At 41.2% G+C, this 18,910-nt stretch overlaps 1 protein-coding gene across 1 annotated transcript in view; it reads left to right on the plus strand.

Moving 5' to 3' along the window:
- Positions 1-2,870: 2,870 nt before the first annotated feature.
- Positions 2,871-18,910, plus strand: part of SH3BGRL2 (SH3 domain binding glutamate rich protein like 2) — a 62,213-nt gene continuing 46,173 nt past the window's right edge. The window contains exon 1 of the mRNA XM_039216420.1: positions 2,871-3,191. Coding sequence (XP_039072351.1) covers positions 3,147-3,191 — 45 coding nt within the window. The 5' untranslated portion in view covers positions 2,871-3,146. The remainder of the gene's footprint in view (positions 3,192-18,910) is intronic.

Here is an 18,910-nt window from a genome sequence, read left to right on the forward strand (position 1 = left end):
ATACCCTTGTGTTGATCTTGGACTTTTGGTTTATATCCCAGATTGCTTTCTACTCTCACTCATTCTTCCATTTTGTTTACTAACTCTGGGTCTCAACTCCACACTAGCTGTTGTGGGTTCCTGGACTGCTAACACTTTGTCCTGCATATAAGTTCCAGAGATAAACTTTTTCACCAACATGGAATAAAACACAATTATTACCAGAGTAATCTTCTTGAAGTGTAGCTCTGATCATATCCCTTCTTTCCTCCAAATGCTTACAAATTTGGTATAAACTTCCCAGTGAGGGCACTTTTGATTGCCCCAAACTGAAACCTATTTGAGGTGGCTTAAGTCTTATGAGGAATATATGATATGGATACAGGGATATTATACAGACCTTTTGAGTGGGGATGTAGGAACAAGTTAGCCACAAACAAGGATTGGCAAACTTTTTCTGTAAAGGGCCAGATAATAGATGTATTAAGCTTTGCAGGCCATATGGTTTCTGTCACTCTGCCATAGGCAATATGAAAAGAAATATGTTCCAATAAAACTTTATTTATAAAACACACAATTTGCTGCACAGGTCATAATTTTAGAACCCTTGGATTAAAACATTATCAGGACTCCCTGAAGCTCATTTCCATAACTCTTCATAAGTCTGCTTTGTTGTTCTCTTCCTACTGACTAGCTTCTTCAGCTTCTCTGGTTCTCATGTTAAAGCGTGGCTTCTGAAAGCTCTGAACTTCTGTGTCACAAGTTAAAGTTTAAGCTCTGTCCTCCTTTGCCGGTGCTAATTCCTAGTCCTTAGGGGGATGTTGTCTGGCCTGGCTGGGGGCAGGTGTTCACCCCTAGACCAATTAGCTGTGGCCAGCGGTCTGGTGCTTGCTGTATGAACAGGTCTTTGGGGGGCCACCCCTACAATGTGTTGGATCAGAGCTGAGGAACAGATTTCAGAAAAGAGCAAGGAGCTGGAAGACAACCCAGTGAGAGCCTCCTGCTGCATTCATTCAAACCTACATTTTCAACATTGTCCCTACTAGACCCCTCATGTCACTTTCTGAAGCACAACCAACTCCTTGTTGATCTCATAAATTCTGCATATTCTCACTCTGTGTTTCCCCTATCTGCCAGTAGATATTCTTCTATTCATCTTCAAAGTCTCTTCTAAAAAGCCACCCTTTCTTTTAAATCCACACAACAATCTATTGGTAGAGTGTGTCTTGTTCTGCTGCTATTTCTGTACCTTTTTGTTTTGCAGACAATAGGTGCTCTGCTGAGGAAACGACTTATTCAACTTTTTATCCACTTCGGTACCTTTCAGAGAATAGCCTCTGAGTTCCTATTGGTTGAGTTTAACTATATCTTCAAAGCTGAATAATTCCAAACTAAAGAAAACGTTGATTTTCAATAGTGGCAGTTATACACGAAACATAGTAGCTACTTTTAAGAAAATTATTTTAAATTTTAAAAATATCCATTTCCACATTTATGGTAGCTAAATTAAAGCACATATGCAGAGAGGTATTAATTACAGCAAAGCTTATATTGAAAGTTTTGTATACTAACTAGAAATAAAGTCCCATTAGGATTGTACCTTCGGTTAATGTAGTAAATTAAAAAGGAATACTACAGGGCACCTGGGTGGCTCATACCGTTAAGCGTCAGACTTCAGCTCAGGTCACGATCCCACGGTTCCTTAGTTGGAACCCCTTATTGGGCTTTGTGATGACAGCTTAGAGCCTGGAGCCTGCTCCAGATTCTGTCTGTCTCTTTCTCTGCCCCTCCTCTGCTTGAGTGCTTTCTCTCAAAAATAAACATTAAAAATTTTAAAAAATAAAAAGAAATACTACAGAAATAACTTAAAGTAATAGGAAAGGTTATAAACTTGAAATATTAAAAATTGCTCTAAAACTGACAAATGATCCAAAATGATTAATACCTGTGCAAGAAATTTACGAAAGAGCCAGAGATCTCATCATCTAATTTCTTTCTTTCTAGAACTATTAATTAACATTGTTCCCAGAACTGTGCTAAAATCCCCTGCTGAAAGAAAGAAAGTAAATACAGTAACTGCAGGGAAAACTGGTTCATACCCACGAACTGGAACTGTTAAGAGGCTTGAGCTTTTGCGAAACAGAAACACTTGTTAAGTAACTATTCCTGAACTATTAGCAACTACATAAAAGCTTTTTATTTAACCTCATCCTCCTGGGAGACTGCGTTGGAATGTGCATCGGGTCTGAAAAAGGCGCAAATTTGTCTCAATTGTAAATATTAGGTGCACAGAGGCGAAGCCATTGTGTAGAGTATGGGGTGGGGCGGGTGGGGTCCCGATTCCCAACGTTGATAGAAGGACTCTAATTTCGCTTGGTATTTATTTTTTCTACTACAATTACAGTTTTGCTAAGAAAAATAAAATATCAGTTGTGCTCTCATCAGGCTTCTAATTTGCAGCGCCTACAGAAAAAGAAAACGTCTCATTTAACCAAAAGAATCACCTTTCTGCAATCGCCGGAGCCGCGGGGAAAACAGAGGAGCGCCCAGCCCCGCCGCCCCTACCGCGGTCACCTCCTGAAAGCCCGCCCCGCCCGCCGCAGGTTGTCCGGGCTTGCCCCGCGCGCCCGCCGCCCTAAGATCGTGGGTCTCCCTGCTCGAGCCAGTCTGTCCGGCGGTTCTGCGTGGGGATGCTCCAAATCACTAAACCACAACACAGAGCCTAAGCTTGGGCTCTGAACCAAGCCCTTTTGTCTAGTTTTCTTTCCCCCCGTCTCGCCAGGATCCTCGCCACCCCTCGTCAGAGCCTCGCCCCAGCCTCGGGCTCGTCTCGAGCCACCTGCGCGTGTGCGCTATTGTCACGCAGCAAGGAGGGGCTGCAATGAGCTCAGTCCACCAGGCACTCCAGGGAGAGACCGAAACTACAACTCCCATCACGCCCCGCAGCCTGCGCCCTCCTCCTCCTCCCCTCCCCCCTCGGCCAGCGGCCGGGAGGCTCTGGGCTTTTATCTGCGGACCGGCGGGAGGGAGTCAGGTCCCCGCGATCTTCCCCGACCCTTGCGCTCTGCCCAGCGGCGGCGGCGGCAGCTCTTAGCCGGGTTTTGCCTCCGCGTCCCCGCTAGCCCCAACACCGCGGGGGCAGACGGTCCGTCCCGGAGTGCGAGAGGATGGTGATCCGCGTGTTCATCGCCTCTTCCTCGGGTTTCGTGGCGGTGAGCACTGCGGGGACTGGCAGCGGGCCAGGGTCGGGTCTGGGGGGCTCCAGCGCGCAGAGCGCGGGCCCTGCGGGAGGCGCGCAGCGCTTGCCCCTGCGCGTCTGGGTGCGCTGCGCGTCCGGACTGGGGAGCCCGCGCCGGGCAGGTGATCCATCACACTTGCACAACAATGAAAAGGGCGGAGGCAAAGGTGGATGGGGGACCCCAGCTCACCCACGGGCCCACTCATCCCGGCCGGAGAGAGAGAGAGACAGCACAGCTTGGAAAATGGAGTCTGCAGGAAGCCCCCAGCTCCGGTAGTGTGATTTGGGAATTTGAGGAAGGGGTAGTCTGAGAGCTCCGGGGTCCCGCCTCCCTTGGTGTTGGTTCTTCCCGACGTGGGACATACAGCCTGGTTCTATTTTGTATAACCAGCTTTTATTTAAGCTACTTGGTTTGCTAACCTAGTTCCTGAATGAAACAAGTTTAAGTAGTAATTGCTTTTCACCCTCCCTTTCCACCCAGTACACTAGTTTAAACCTGCGCAAAGAGAACTGTAAACTAGGTTTGTCCTGTTGTGCCAGGATTTTGTTTGTTTTGTCCTTTTTTTTTTTTTTTTTTTTGCCTGGGATGCTCTGAATTTTTTCTTTATGTAAATGTGTGTGCTTGTTTTCTTTCCCCTTGTAGTGCAGTGGTCAGTTTCATCTTGAGAATGTATAAAGTGTGGTTTCTCTAATTATTTTAAGCTGTGTTTGGTCGATATTCTGGCTTTTTTATTTTCTTAGGAAGAATTTTTTAAGAAGAAGAGAAAAATAGCCAAATGTCAGACTGTAAGGAAAAATGCATACTTGATAGAGCCTATAGAGCAAGACATGTAGCAGTATGTTTTACATGATTATTAAAACTTGGTTTCCTTAGTAGGAGTTAAGCTGTAGATTTAAGAGGTTCCTTGGTGAAATATATAATCAAATACATCAAAACTGCAATATTGATTGCTTAAAATTTGGTCAGTTGCCTGCCCAGCAACGAGATTGTCCCAAAATTTGTTTCTGAAGCAGGTGGGATGGAGGATGGAATAAAATAGTGTTTGTAAATCCTTATAAATCATGGAGACTTTTTATTTAAAAAGAAAGCGACACTAGTACAAAAAAAAGACCTCTTTTCATTTGGAATAGATGGGAAACTCCCAACTTATCTTTGTATGCAGGCACGTGGTGGACCCCATATTTCTGATAGTTTTAGTATTTTTAGTTATTTGTGGTTGCTTAGTCATTCCTCTTTTACAGATTTGTCTACCGAACTACAACTTCATGTGTATGGAAACACATTGTTTTGTGGATAGATTTTTTTTTTTTTTCCAAATGCACTAAAGAAGAATGCTATAAACTTTTTGATTTCACACCAACTTACATGCTCAATAATTGTTCTGATAGCATTTTAATGATTATGGAAGGGCTAATCTATACTATTAAGATGCCTAGGTTAGTCTGGACAAGTCAAAGTCAAAACTTCAGGCAGTTACTTGGCTTATCCTATCAGCAGGTAATATACAAGATAGCTCTGGAATTTTGCATCTCTATTTCCTCAAATCCATTAACATTTATTGCTGGCCTGCTGTGTCCTTTTTTAATTTTAAAGTTACTGTTATGTGTTTTGCCCATGAAGCTGGATTTATGAGACCTTAGTTTTAATGCCGAATCTGGCTGGTGGGTGTAAGCTTGGATAAGGTGCTCCATCTCTGCCTGAGTTAGAATGAAGGATTGTGATGAGTCACTCAGAATTACATTCTAGCTTTAAATGGCTTTGACTTCATCAGTTGGGTAAATGTGGATAAATCCTTGTAACAGTGTCTTTTACTTTAAATTTATACACGTTAGCTGCAAAGTGAATTTATTTTTTTCCCCTTTTTTATTTTTAATATATATATTAAAATATTAAAATATATTTTATATTTATATATTAAAATATATTTTTAATATAATATAATTTTATTTTTAATATAATTATTGTCAAATTGACTAACATACAGTATGTAAAGTGTGCTCTTGAGTTTTGGGGTAGATGTCCGTGGCTCATCACTTACATGCAACACCCAAGTGCCCATTCCAACAAGTGCCCTCCTCAATGCCCATCACCCATTTTCCCCTCTCCCCCACCCCGAAGTGAGTTTATTCTTTTCCTTTGGTTTTGTACTTTGGTTTTGTACTGTGATGTACTCAGGTCCCCTCACTGCTCTGCCTAGTAGTATGTGTTCTGACATGGTTTGATTTGAGCTAGAAGACATAATCTGTTATATATAGAGCCCATAAACAGTAATTCTCTATCTTAATGGACCTAACTTTTTTCGGTCTCAGATGATCCTCCGTCACCGAGTAGCTCCAATTATAATATTATCTCCTATGTTAATACACAGGTTTTTTTTTTTAATTTTTTTTTTAATGTTTTCACAGGTTTTTTTTGTAATTATGTAATAGTGATACTTTTGGTGATGATAAGTTTATGCTTATATGCAAGAATAATGATTTCTAAGAGATAATGAGGTTGTTTAGGCTAACTGTTGGTCTGGGGAAGCTAATAGGGCTTATGGCATTCAGCTATATTAAAGCTTTGATGGCATAGCCATAATGTTCTTCTTCTGGCAGTGTTATGTTGACCATTGGCCCTGTTTATTTGGTAGCCAACTGTGACTAGCAAGTGCACGAGAGAACAAATAATTTGATTTCCAAGTTGGTTTAGTTCTAGCCGAAGTTTATGAAACCATAAGGAAGGAATGTAACTAGAAGTTGACTTTGCTAAGTGGGTTCCTGTTATTTCCAAAAAGGTACTCTGCCTCCGTCAGCAATAGATTTAAACAGTCTGCTTAGAGACTATTCTCATACCTTGGTCCAACTTCTCTGAATTCTCCAGCTTCAACACATAGTGGTATTTGGAATAATTAACACCAAGCGGTGGCTGCCCTTTTATCCTCTCCGGCTCCAGGTAAAATCTGCTTTTACTAGGAAATAAAAGAGATGCCACATTAGTATGCCATGGATGCGTAAAAATCAGATTTCGTATGCAGCTGATTTGCATGTTGCTGTCATTCATATTGTCGTGAAGGACATTTAATTAGTCCTAAGAAAATAGTATATTCTAGAATTGCCATTTTAAAATTTACTTTATTCCGGTTGTGTCCCTGAAAGGGGGTGGGGGAAGTCTTGGTGACTTTATTCAGGAAATACATTGATATGACTTATTAATTTAAAAATACTGAAATCAGTCAATTATTTCATTCATTCATTATTTTTTTTTTTCATTCCGCAAGTATTTTCCAAGGGTCTGCTGCTTGCCTGGCTCTATCCTTGGTCTTGTGGGGAATTGGAAGAGAACAGAGGATGTAGTCTCTGTCCTCCCAGAATTTAGGTGGCGACTGGGTGAGGAGATAAGATAGTGAAGCTGAAACCACCAGTAATAAAGTACAGCCCAAGGACACTTGCTTCCTTCAGAACACATTATCAGAGATAGAAATAATATAAGGGCTGAGGGATGCATTGCAGAATGTCAGATAAGGAGGAAATGTGCCAGAAATCATAAAATATGCATGTGGGAGCCTTAGGCAGATGGCAGGGATAGGAACTGAGTTAGATTTGGAGCTAGGGAGAGAGTGCAGGGCCCACCTTGTTCAGGCTGGAAAGGGAAGAGCTTTGGGTAGAAGAAGGCGGGCAGCACATGTCCCCATGGACCTCTTTTGAGGACAGAGTGGACTTTAAGTTCCTGCAGGAAGCCGGTGATGACAAACTCTGTAGTGCTCAGCACCTCAGAGATGTCTTCAGTATCTGCAGCGTGCATGCTGTCCCGCGTCTTTTGTCCCCAGGTAACAAGGGGCTCTCTGGCTGGAAGGGACCCCTGGTATGTAATTTTAGAAAAACCTTACCCCTCTGCTTAACTAAAATATCTCTAAAAATAAGAAATAAAATCTTTCAATCTTCGTTAAAGTTTCTGGGGTCGGCTGTTAGAGCTGGAAGAAAACCTAAAGGGATTTTCTAGTGAAGTCCAACCACCTAAAATCATAGAGAAGGAAATTTGGGCTTGGAAATTAAGTGGCTTATCCTGAGGTCATTTGTGTCACTCAGTGCAGATCTGAGGGTTAAACAGAAAGCAGGTCTTCTGACTCCTGAATGTATTCATTCCTGTGTCAGTCAGCAATGCATTCATTGATGCATCCATTGACCCTTGAATTCATCAAACAATCATTGAAAACCTACTAAGTATCAGGCTCTGTGTTAGGTGCTATTAGGTGATAGGTGTATGTGAGGTCAGAAGAACATACTTAAACTCTGGCCTTAGGGCACAAATCAGTGCTTACTCTACAGCCTCAGAGCCTTGGGATGCAAACCATTTAAATGAGGAGAATGAAGGACTGATGCGGGCCTGGGCAGTGTTTCCATGAAGCAGAGTGAAATGAACAGTATATCCTTGCATGCTGGAGAGGGACCATCACTGGGGGCAAAAGATATAAAGAAATTAGAAGCAAAGTTGGAAAATACAGGGCTTTGCCCAGGGCTGCCTCTGTAGTTTCAAGTAGGGGTGAGAGGGGTGGGAGGAACACACAGAAGCTATGCTCAAAGTTGTTTTGATCTTTGCAACTGTAGAAGGCATACTCTATTGGTTTGCAGGACTTACAACTTCTAAGCATTCAGTAAGTAGTGAAGCAGTTGCAGCTCCACCGAGCTTTACTGTGAGGAGGCCCCAGAAAGGAGTTCCAAGGCAGTTAAAGTCAGGATATGACCATGTGGAACAGCCTAACACTGGGCAGTAGGAATTCCTAAGTGATTCTAAGCCAGAAGAGGCTAGTGAGGGTAAGCCTGGGTTTGTTAGCTTCTTTAGCTCATTGAATCTTCAGAATCACAGGGCAAGGTAGTATTTTTATTCCTGTTTTACAGATGAAGAAGCTGAAGTTCAATGCCCTGATAAGATCATACATTGTAGATGGTGGGATCCTGAGTTGAACTGTAGCTGGCAGTGGGTCCGACGTTTCCAGAGCAATTCTCAATGAGAGTACCAGGGATGCTTGACATCCTACAGGGGGCAGGACAGTCCCCCATAAGAACTGCCCATGCAGAATGCCAGGGGTACCCTTGCTGAGAAACAGTGCCAAAGAGCATTGGGAGTGAGGCTGTGGAGTGAGCTGAGGGAGGTGGGAGGAGATGAGAAATGACCAGGAGAAGCCGGAATAAGTTGGGGGAGCAAGGACTAGGATGTGATTATAAGGGAAGGTCAGGTTGGGAAGGTAAGTGCGTTGTTAATTTCCTAAGGGCTGCCGTTAACAAAGCATCAAAACCGAGGGCTTAGACAAAAATTTGTCTCCCAGTTCTGGAAGCTAGATCAGGGTATGGGCAAGGGTGCCTCCGTCTTAGGGCTGTGAGGGAAACTGTCACATGCCTCCCTCCTAGCTTCTGAGGTTTGCTGACAATCCGTGACATTCTTTGGCTTGTAGATGTATCATTTTGCTATCTGCCTTCATGTTCACATGGTCTCCTTGTGTGTGTGTTTGTCGTGGTGTCCAAATTTCTCCTTTTTATAAGGACATGTTCACATTGAATAGAACCTACCCTAATGACTTTATCTTCATTGGTCATCTGCAAAGGTCCTGTTTTCAAATAAAGTCACATTCATAGGTACGGGGGGTTAGGATTTCAGCATCTTTCAGGGAGCACAATTTTACCTATAACAGTATGGAATATGAGTGTTGAAACACAAAGACTAATTAATGATATTTTCCCCCTTTAATTGGAAAGACTAGGTGAATTTCTTGAATCTTAATGTTAGCACCTGGGTGTGGAGTTATATGGAATTGTAGTCATGTGTAAGGTCTGTTGCTAGAAAGGGAGGTTTGTCAACATCCTAGCTGAAGACCTGATCTCAGTTTTTCTAGTTTATTTTACTGTTTCCCAAATTTGATATTTTCCCATTCTACAATAATATTCTAAACTTGGAAATAGAAATATAATCAAGGGCATGGACTCTTTTTTTTTCTTCACATTTTATTTTTATTTATTTATTTATTTATTTATTTATTTATTATATATTTTTACAAATAGTTTATTGTCAAATTAGTTTCCACATAACACTCAGTGCTCATCCCCACAAGTGCCCTCCTCCATGCCCATCCCCCTCCCCCCCCCATCCATCAGTCCTCAGTTTTTGTCAGCATTCAAGAGTCTCTCATGGTTTGCCTCTCCCCCTTTCCCCCACCATNTATTTGTCCTTCTCTGCCTGACTTATTTCGCTCAGCATAACACCCTCAAGGTCCATCCATGTCGCTACACATGGCCAGATTTCATTGTTTCTCATTGCCATGGAGTATTCCATGGTATAGATAAACCACGTCTTCTTGATCCATTCATCTGTTGATGGACACTTAGGCTCTTTCCATGTTTTAGCTATTGTGGAGAGTGCTGCTATGAACATTGGGGTACATGTGCTCCTACAAGGGCATGGACTCTTATGAAATTAGGAGCTTTTTATCCATTTGTATTGGAATATTTTCAGACAATGTTTCTATTTATTTGAGAAAATGAAATTTTGACAGATATTTATGACAAGAAATTTAAGGTGGCTTCCATATTGTGGGAATTTAATAATATTTGAGTCTTGTTTTTCTGTGTTTTTCAGTTTTTTGGTCAAAATCAGATGAGGAAAGGGGCGCCTGGGTGCCTCAGTCAGTTAAGCGTCTGACTTCAGCTCAGGTCATGATCCACAGATCTTAGGTCTGTGGATTAGAGCCTCCCCCCCCCCCCCCCCCCCCCCCCCCCCCCCCGTGCTGACAGCCCAGAGCCTGGATCCTGCTTCAGATTCTGTGTCTCCCTCTCTCTCTGCCTCTTCGCTGCTCATGCTCTGTCTCTCTGTCTCTCTCTCTCAAAAATAAACGAACAATTAAAAAATTTTTTTTAAAAATAACAGGAAAGGAAAACGATTGTAGTGGGAAAAAAAGGCAGTTCCATAAGAAGCAGTGTGAGATACCAAATTAAAAAATATTCCTTCTTAAGATGTTTTTCATGTTTAATTTATAAAAAGATCTGAAATGAATCATGTTTTTGCCCCCAGTATAGTAGAAATGGGTGATAGAATAGAAAAAGTCTAGATTCTTAGTGAATGTTTCACTTTTTCCAAAATAAAAATTAGCATAACTTATGGATCATTATATATGAAAGTTTAAAATACTGTATTTTGAAATGCAGATTTTAAAATGGGACCAATAAATTATTGCTTTAATTGCTAAATGCCCATTTTTTAAAAAGTCACCCTCTAAACTCTAAACTCAAAAAGAGACCCTTTCCGGTTTCAGCGAATTTTCAGTAGGAGCTGTTTTAAAGGTTGCTCTGCAGAGTGAGTTAGAAACATACGTTATTGTGTCTTAATTTACATTCGTATGTACATTATTTTCCTGTGACTAGCTTTTGTTATGGTGTTTATGTGAAAAAAGAAAAAGGGTCTTAGGTTTCTAAATTAGAAATTTAGTGAAAACAGCTTCTTTTCCCCTATGAAATGGCAAATCCTTATTAATACTTGAGGGAAATTTTCCACTTCTGATTATATACAGTTGTCTTTTTTGGGTCGTCTTTCTAGGGATAGTTTAAAAACATGCCATGGGATCTTTCTGTTGAGTGATTGTTTCGACCCGCAGTGCCCAGCACTCACCATGGCCTGGCATGGAGCTGGTTGGGGCGGCTGTGGGAGGTGGCGCTTGGGGATTGGAAGCCTCTGGGCGGCTGTAACCCAGCAATGTTGTGTGAGGCGGTGCGGCTTCCCTTGGCTTCCCTTCTGTCCTCTCTCGAAAGTAGGCTTATCTGAGTTTATCTGCCAGCACGGACTAATTGCTCAGGAACTATGGTAACTAAAATGAGTGTTGTTATTTCTTTTTATATTTGATTAATTTTTCCAGAGTCTCAAAAATAAATCGACCTAGGAAAAGCACCTTTTGGGCTCCTGACAGCTTTGCTGTAGCACTTGAAGCTCCACTAGATGCTGGCAGCTAGAGGTGCTCCTGCCAACAAACGCAGCTACTTTGAGGCTGGTGCAGCCCCTGCAAGCTAGAGCTGGATCCGGTTCCCTTTGTTGCCATGGACAGTTTATTCCTTGCTGAAGGGACTGAGCACTTTCGGACGGGGTTAGTACCTGGAACAACCCCAAAGGGGGCTTCCTGGAACTGACCCCTGAAAGCGGAAGGGCAGGGCGTGGTGTATTTTAGGGTGTGTCTCTCCCTGTGGGACCTTTGTGGGCTCTCTGCCAGCATTGCTTCAGAGCTCCTGAAGCCGGAAATGCAATGTTGGCTGGGCCTGAGGGCAGAGGGGTTTAGGTACTTCAGGATGTGGTTCCATATCCTACCAGCGAGGGCTCAGACCTAGAATTGGCTTTTTGTCATCTTTGAGTGACTTTGGGAGGGGAGGGCTGAGAAGAGAGGCCCAGTTTAGTGACTTGCTTAACAGGTCAGTTCAGTGGTATTTGGTGAATACAAATATATGTAAAGTCAGCAGATATTACTGCATACCAATCCTATATTTAAAAACAAAACAAAGCAGAACAAACAAACAAAAAAAACCCATAAAGCAACACAACCAATGTAGCTTTTGAGCTTTTTTTGAGTTTGTTTTCCTTTTGGAGTTACACAAGGAGTAGGAGTATGGTCTTCTTCATTCATGGCATTCCCATGTGATTTGAAGCTTACTGGTTCTCTGCTTTAGTAATTAAATTCATTACGAGAGTTCCTTGAATGGGAACTGGCTACTCCATCAGGCTGGGTTCCCAGGTGACAGAAGTTTTGGGTCGTGCTGACCTTTTATGATAAATAAACTACTAACTAGTCAAAACAAGTATTTGGATTGAATATTTGCTGATTTATTTAATTCTGGAATTATCTAATATTCAAGCCAAGCACCTACTTCTGCCCCATCCTAGGATTATCTGTCATTGGAAGTCAGTATAGTTTCCTGGTTAAGGCAGGGGCTTAAATTTTTTTAAATTAATAAAATAAAATAATTTTTAAAATTATAACCTTGGATCTTTAATCATTGAAAAATAATGTACACTACATAGTACTTTCTAAGCCAAGGATGTATGCTGGTATAATTACAGAGTATTTATTTACTTACTTACTCAATTTTAATTTTAATTTTTTATTATTATTTTTTTTATTATTATTATTTTTAATTTACACCCAAGTGAGTTAACATATAGCATAATAATGACTTCAGGAATAGAATTTAGTGATTCATCACTTACATATAACACCCAGTGCTCATCCCAACAAGTGCCCTCCTTAATGCCCATCACCATTTAGCCCATGCCCCCACCTAACACCCCACCAGCAGCCCTCTATTCGTTCTCTGTATTTAAGAGTCTATTACAGTTTGACTCCCTCCCTGTTTTTATAGTATTTTTCTTCCCTTCCTTTATGTTCATCTGTTTTGTATCTTAAATTCCACATATGAGTGAAGGCATATTTGTCTTTCTCTGATGGACTTATTAGGATACACACTCTAGTTCCATGCACATTGTTGCAAATAGCAAGATTTCACTTTTAACCATCGAGGAATATTCCATTGATTATATACCACATCTTCTTTATCCATTCATTAGTCAGTAGACAGTCGGGCTCTTTCCATATTTTGGCTGTTGTCAGTAGCATTGCTATAAACATCAGGGTGCATGTACCCCTTTGAAACAGCACGTCTGCATCCTAGTAGTGCAATTGCTGGGTCGTGGGGTAGTTCTATTTTTAATTTTTTGAGGAACCTCCATACTGTTTTCCAGAGTGGATGCACCAGTTTGCATTCCCATAATTTTAGAGTTTTTAGTAAATTTAGTATAAAAGAGATATAATTTGAGGTCATTTCCCCAACAAATCACTCTATTGGAATTCTTCTGTAATTTTTGAACATTTATAGGTACACAGCAGGTTGTGCATGAGTCACTAGACCATATTTATTCATTGCCTACAAAGTGCTTACTGGGGCACCTGTGTGGCTCAGTCGGTTAAGTGTCTGACTTCGGCTCAGGTCATGATCTCACGGTTCGTGGGTTCGAGCCCTGCATCGGGCTCTGTGCTGACAGCTAGCTCAGAGCCTGGAGCCCTGTTTCAGATTCTGTGTCTCTCTCTCTCTCTGCCCCTCCCCAGCTCATGCTCTGTCTCTCTCTGTCTCAAAAATAAATAAATGTTAAAAAAACAAAACAAAACACAAAGTGCTTACTTACTGTTGTATAGTTGGTCACTATTCTTTGCTATACCTACGGCATGAATTTAGAGTCTTGGTTTGATTTAAGGCTTCCTATACTTAGCAAGTAGATCTCATCTCAAATGACAGCTTTGACTGATGGATGGTGGCTGCCTGGAGAGCTGGGAGAGGGGTCTTGGAGCTTTGTCAGGGATCAGCTAGAAAACAATGTGACTGATTGTTGACATCTGATCTGGCACCAGAAGAGGGAGGACCAGGGCTTATGCCACATATTTGCTAGCCCTGTCTTCGACTCTTCCAGACTTGCATAACTGAACGGAGAGTATTTTGAGTCTGTGAGTAAAAGGGAAAAGAAATATAAGACACCAAGTTGAATTGCTGGATAGATAATATTCTCTGCAAGCATCTCACCCCAAATCTAGGGGGAGGGTAGGGGAGAAGGGCCAGGATCTTTGTTTAATAAAAGTTAGTGAAGACAGTGATTATCATGACTGTGAAACTGAACACTGAATCTTGATTCTGTGAAATGTTTGTGGGGAGCTTCTCTTGTGGCTGATGGGCAGGTGGGTGTTGGTAAAAGAGATTAGGGGGCTTTGTGGGAGACATTGATAGACACAGAATGGGAGAAAGGCACTGGTTAGGTGGACTCTCGGATATGCCTGTCCACTTTGCTGAGCTTTGGAGCACTGGAAGGTCAGGTGTCAGGTGAACAAGTTAGTGTTTACCTGTGCCCAGAATGTGGTAGGATTTTTCCTCCAGGTTTTTACTCTTTATAATGTTCCTACAAACTGTTTATTATACCCATTTTTCAGCTGAGAATATTGAGGTACAGGGTGATTAAATAATATGCCTAGGATCATTTGGTTCAGTGAATCCAGATTTGAACCCCTCCCTGTCATAAGAGTTTGTGTCCAGTACTTTTATCCCATATTACCTACAAGAAAAGCCCCTGCTTGGAGGCCACTGAGGACCTGGGTCCTGGACACTCAGAAACAGGCTAGGATAACCATGTGTAAGCTCAAGCTAAAGAAAGGGGAAGGAGCAAGTCTGCTAAAGAGCAGTTCTGGGGACCCCCACTCAGCTGTTGAGCAGGTAATTGTAGCCATAGTGTCCTCTGCCTGCAAAAGCAATGGCTTTGCTTCTGCAGAGACAGATAAAAGCTACAAGGAATATGGGTTGGAATGGAAAGCTAATAATTTCATAGTAATTTTAATAGTAACAAGAACAACACCTACCATTCATACCATGTGCAGGAAGTACTCAAGGCTTTATGTTCGTTAATCTGTATTCCTCAAAGTAACTTGGCATAGTAGCCATTCATATTCATCCCCCACCCTCTTCACTCCGTCTAGTAGAATAGGAAACTGAAGCTCAGAAATTTCAAATAACTTGCCTTGTAGAATCGAGACAGTCCAGACACTAGATTTGTGCGATCCATTTTCCTAATGGCCATGTCCCAGAAGAAGGAGTCAGAGGTTAAAGAGAAATTGGAATAGACAGTGCTCTGAAGATACAGTTGAATGTTTCACTGAATGTCCTGAAACCAAATGTATGATTTACCTCAAATGCAGTTCTCTTGCTTTGTGTGATTGAGTAGAGCTGACTTGATGTTGTTGAGCTGGAGCGAGCAGGATGGTATGGGAAGGTAATGGACTGACGTGGGAGAAGGAAAAGTTGGCCGGGATGGGGTCAAGGACAGAGATATTTAATTTCTTGGGACCTACTGGGCAATATGAGATCTACTGGGACAAATGCAAGTGTGTCTGTCCTCTCATTCTTTCTGCTTGCAATTCTTGGTTCTTGGGAGATATTTTCTCCATGGGCTGATCATTCCCCTTTTTCTCCCCTGTAAATAATGTGTTTTTTTTGGGTGGAAAGAATATATCAGCATATTGCAGCCTACGGTGGGAGTTCAAGGCAAGAGTGGGTAGAAAGCGGGAGGCCAAAGGCTGGGCTGTTGGTGGCTATAGGGGAGGAAGGAGGGCCTGTGAGGGTGCACATCTCCTCTGTGTGTAAGAAGTGGATGTGGTCACCATGCACAGGAAGGCGGGAGGGTCCATGGGAGCGGGAGTACACTTATACACCTCATTCTGCCCAGTTTAATAATTCTAATCTTTGCACTTTGCTAATTGCCAGCCGTCCCTCTTTCTAAGATCAGATTCTTTACATGTAATTTACTGAGGGAACCTCATGAGTACAGTTCGTAAAGCAATTTGTGTGGTACAAGCAAGATGATAAGTGGTAAGAATGCAGATTTGAGGAGTGGAAAGACCTGGGTTCAAATAATGGTTCTGGTGTCCTAAGTGGCAAGGTGGCTTAGCAGGTCTTTTAACTTCCCTGGATCTCAGTATCCCCACTTGTAAAGTTGTTGGAGCTTACTGATAAAGCAGCCATTAATAATAGTATAGATTTCATTTATATTTAAGTTTACAGTGATTCTCTGGTCTTTTGTGAATCTTCAACTCTAAATAAGCTATTAAGATTCCATTAAGGAAAAAGATTATTGTTATTGTTAGACAATGATATAGTTAGACAACTGAGTCTGAGTTCAGGAACTCAGATGGAACACATCTGTAGGAAGACCTGAAACTGACATTGTGTATTAGGCTTAGGATAGGCTAGAGGTCACAGTCTAGTTGCAGAGGCTAGAACCCCTTCTTTTTTGAGTTAACACAGTGTTTTAAAATAGTTTTGAGCCAAAGAGTTGAAATGTTGGGCGATGTCTTTCTTACATATACACAATCTAGCATTCCTACTCTTCTTGAGACATCTGAAGATTTCTTCACCCCAGTACCTCACTGTATCATGACACGGATCTATCAAAGTTGATTAGTGGTGGCCCCTTCCATGGGGCATGTGCCCTTGGGGTCTTCAGGCCCCCTACCATTCTTGCTGTCTTCCCAACTCTGAGCCATTTGTTACTGAGCTTGTGCCGTTATTTTTCCTATAGTAGGAAGTATTTCTTGGCATGTATGTTAATCAAAATCGGAAACCGCAAGATTATATTGAGAGGGTTATTTATGTTTTGTGAAGAATTGAAGCCAATGAAAGTTTTTTCTTTTCTTTTTTCTTTTTGTGGAAAGAAGGTAATAATAGTTCTAAATGGTTATTAGGTGCCTGTTGATTTTATTCCTTTATGTTGACTACCTGACTACTGTGGCATTTGAATGTTTGACTCTATGAAACCTAACTATTACGAGAAGTAAAAGTGTCTATTTCCTATCTGTACTTGGCGATGGCCTTTCAGTCACTCTAACTTCAGAATTGCTGCTTGAAGTCATTAAACTTTAGGACAGAACTTCCTGGAAAAGCTTAAAAATGAAGTTGATCATACGCTATGCCAAGTTTTATCACCAGTGTCCCAGTATCCCTGTTGACATTTAGGTCTAGGTAATTCTTTATTGTGGGGTCGTCCTGTGCCTTGCAGACACAGTCTACCCACTAGGTGCTAATAGTGTTCTCTGTGCAGCTGTGACAATGAAAAATGTCGTACCTGGTTGAGCTCCCCTGCTCTCATCTTAGCAGAAAAGAAATGCTCACAAAGAGAAGACTTTAAAACTGGAAGGAACTGAAGAGATCATTTCATTCATCTTTCTCTTCTGATGGGGTGTGAGCCATTAAATTACTTGTTCAAGTCTACACCGCTTGTCCTGATACTTTAGAACAGTGCAACATGGACCTAGAATACTGCATTGGGAATTGGGAGACTGAATCTGGTTCTGCTGATGCCATGTTTATTTATTTATTTATTTATTTATTTATTTATTTATTTATTTATTTATTTGGTAAGCTCTGTGTCCAACATGGGGCTTGAACTCAACAACCCCGAAATCAAGAGTCACGTGCTCTACTGACTCAGCCATCAAGTTTCTCCCTCCCTTTTTTTTTCCAGTGATGGCATTTAATCAGCTTTATGTTTTTAGACAAGAAACTTAGCTTCTCTGGCCTTTAGGTTTCTCATCAGGCTCTAACTGTTGTTTTCAATTGAGATATAATTCACATACCATAAAATTGACCCTTTTCAATTGTACATTTCGGTGGGTTTTAGTATATTCCCTATATTATCGCCACTGTCTAATTCCAGAACCTTTTCTCACCTTAAAAACAAACCCATGACCATTAGCAGTCACTACATTCCTTCCTTCTCCCAGCCCCTGGCAACTGCTAGTCTCCTTTCTGTCTCTATGGATTTGCTTACTGTGGGCATTTCATATAAATGGAATACCACAATATGTTGCCTTTTGTGTCTAACTTCTTTCACTTAATGTTTTAAAAGTCCATGTATATCATAGTATGTATCAGTACTTCATTTCTTTTTATGGCTGAATAATATTTCATTGTCTGAATATACCACATTTTGTTTATTTGTTCAAAAGTTGATGGACATTTGGGTTGTTTCCACTTTTGGCCTATTATGAATAATGCTGCTGTGAATATTTGTGTAATCATATGTTTTCAATTCTCTTTGACGTATACCTAGGAGAAGAATTGGTGTTTCTTATGGTAACTCTATGTTTAACACTGCGAGGAATTGCCAAGCTGTTTTCCCAAGTGGCTATGCATCTTCTATTCCTACTAGCGATGTGTGAGGGTTCCAGTTTCTCTGCATCCTCACCAATACTCGTTATTGTCTGCCTTTCTTACTATAACCATTTTAGTGGGTATGTAGTGGTATCTCAGTGTGGTTTTGATTTGCATCTCTCTAGTAACTAATAATGTTGATGCTTTTTAAGAACTGGTTCAGATCCTTCTTTTGAAGAGCTCTTCTAGCTTTGAATTTTTAATTATTTCCTTGTATTTCACATAAGAACCAATGTGAATAACACAGAATTGAGCCTTTAGGTATATATATATATTATAGAAATTAATTGGGCTAATTAGTTCCCATATATTTATGAGTACCATATATTGCACAGGGTTTGGCCATATTCAGGATGCAGAATGAATATATGGCATGGTCCTTTCCCATCCCAGATAACAACTAATCTGACTGGGGAGATAAGATGAACATGGAAAACAGAGGCAATACATATGGAATATCATGCTGAAATTATCTATCTTGTAGGTGAGTCTCAAGGGCAGGTATATTTATTTGGATGGGGACAAAGAAAGTCATATCAGAGCTAGATGAAAAAATAGCATCCTTTTTTGAGTTGGGAAGGTGACTATTATTAAGATTCTAGAAAATTTCACTTAAACAAAAGTCGCCAGTGGATGGGGAGCCTGGGTGGCTCAGTCGGTTAAGCCTCCGACTTCGGCTCAGGTCATGATCTCACAGTTTGTGGCTTTGAGCCCAGTGCTGACAGCTCAGAGCCTGGAGCCTGCTTTGGATTCTGTGTCTCCCTCTCTCTTTGTCCCTCCTCCACTCATGCTCTCTCTCTCTCTCTCTCTCTCTCAAAAATAAATAAACATTAAAAAATTTAAAAAAAATAAAAATAAATAAATAAAAGTGGCCAGTGGAAAATTAAGATTTTTTCCCCTATTTTGTATGAGCTTGTGAACTGGAATAGATGTTACCCTTTC

The sequence above is a fragment of the Hyaena hyaena genome, unplaced genomic scaffold, assembly GCF_003009895.1.
Source record: "Hyaena hyaena isolate Hyena2069 unplaced genomic scaffold, ASM300989v1 scaffold_633, whole genome shotgun sequence".
NCBI classification, from domain to species: domain Eukaryota; kingdom Metazoa; phylum Chordata; class Mammalia; order Carnivora; family Hyaenidae; genus Hyaena; species Hyaena hyaena.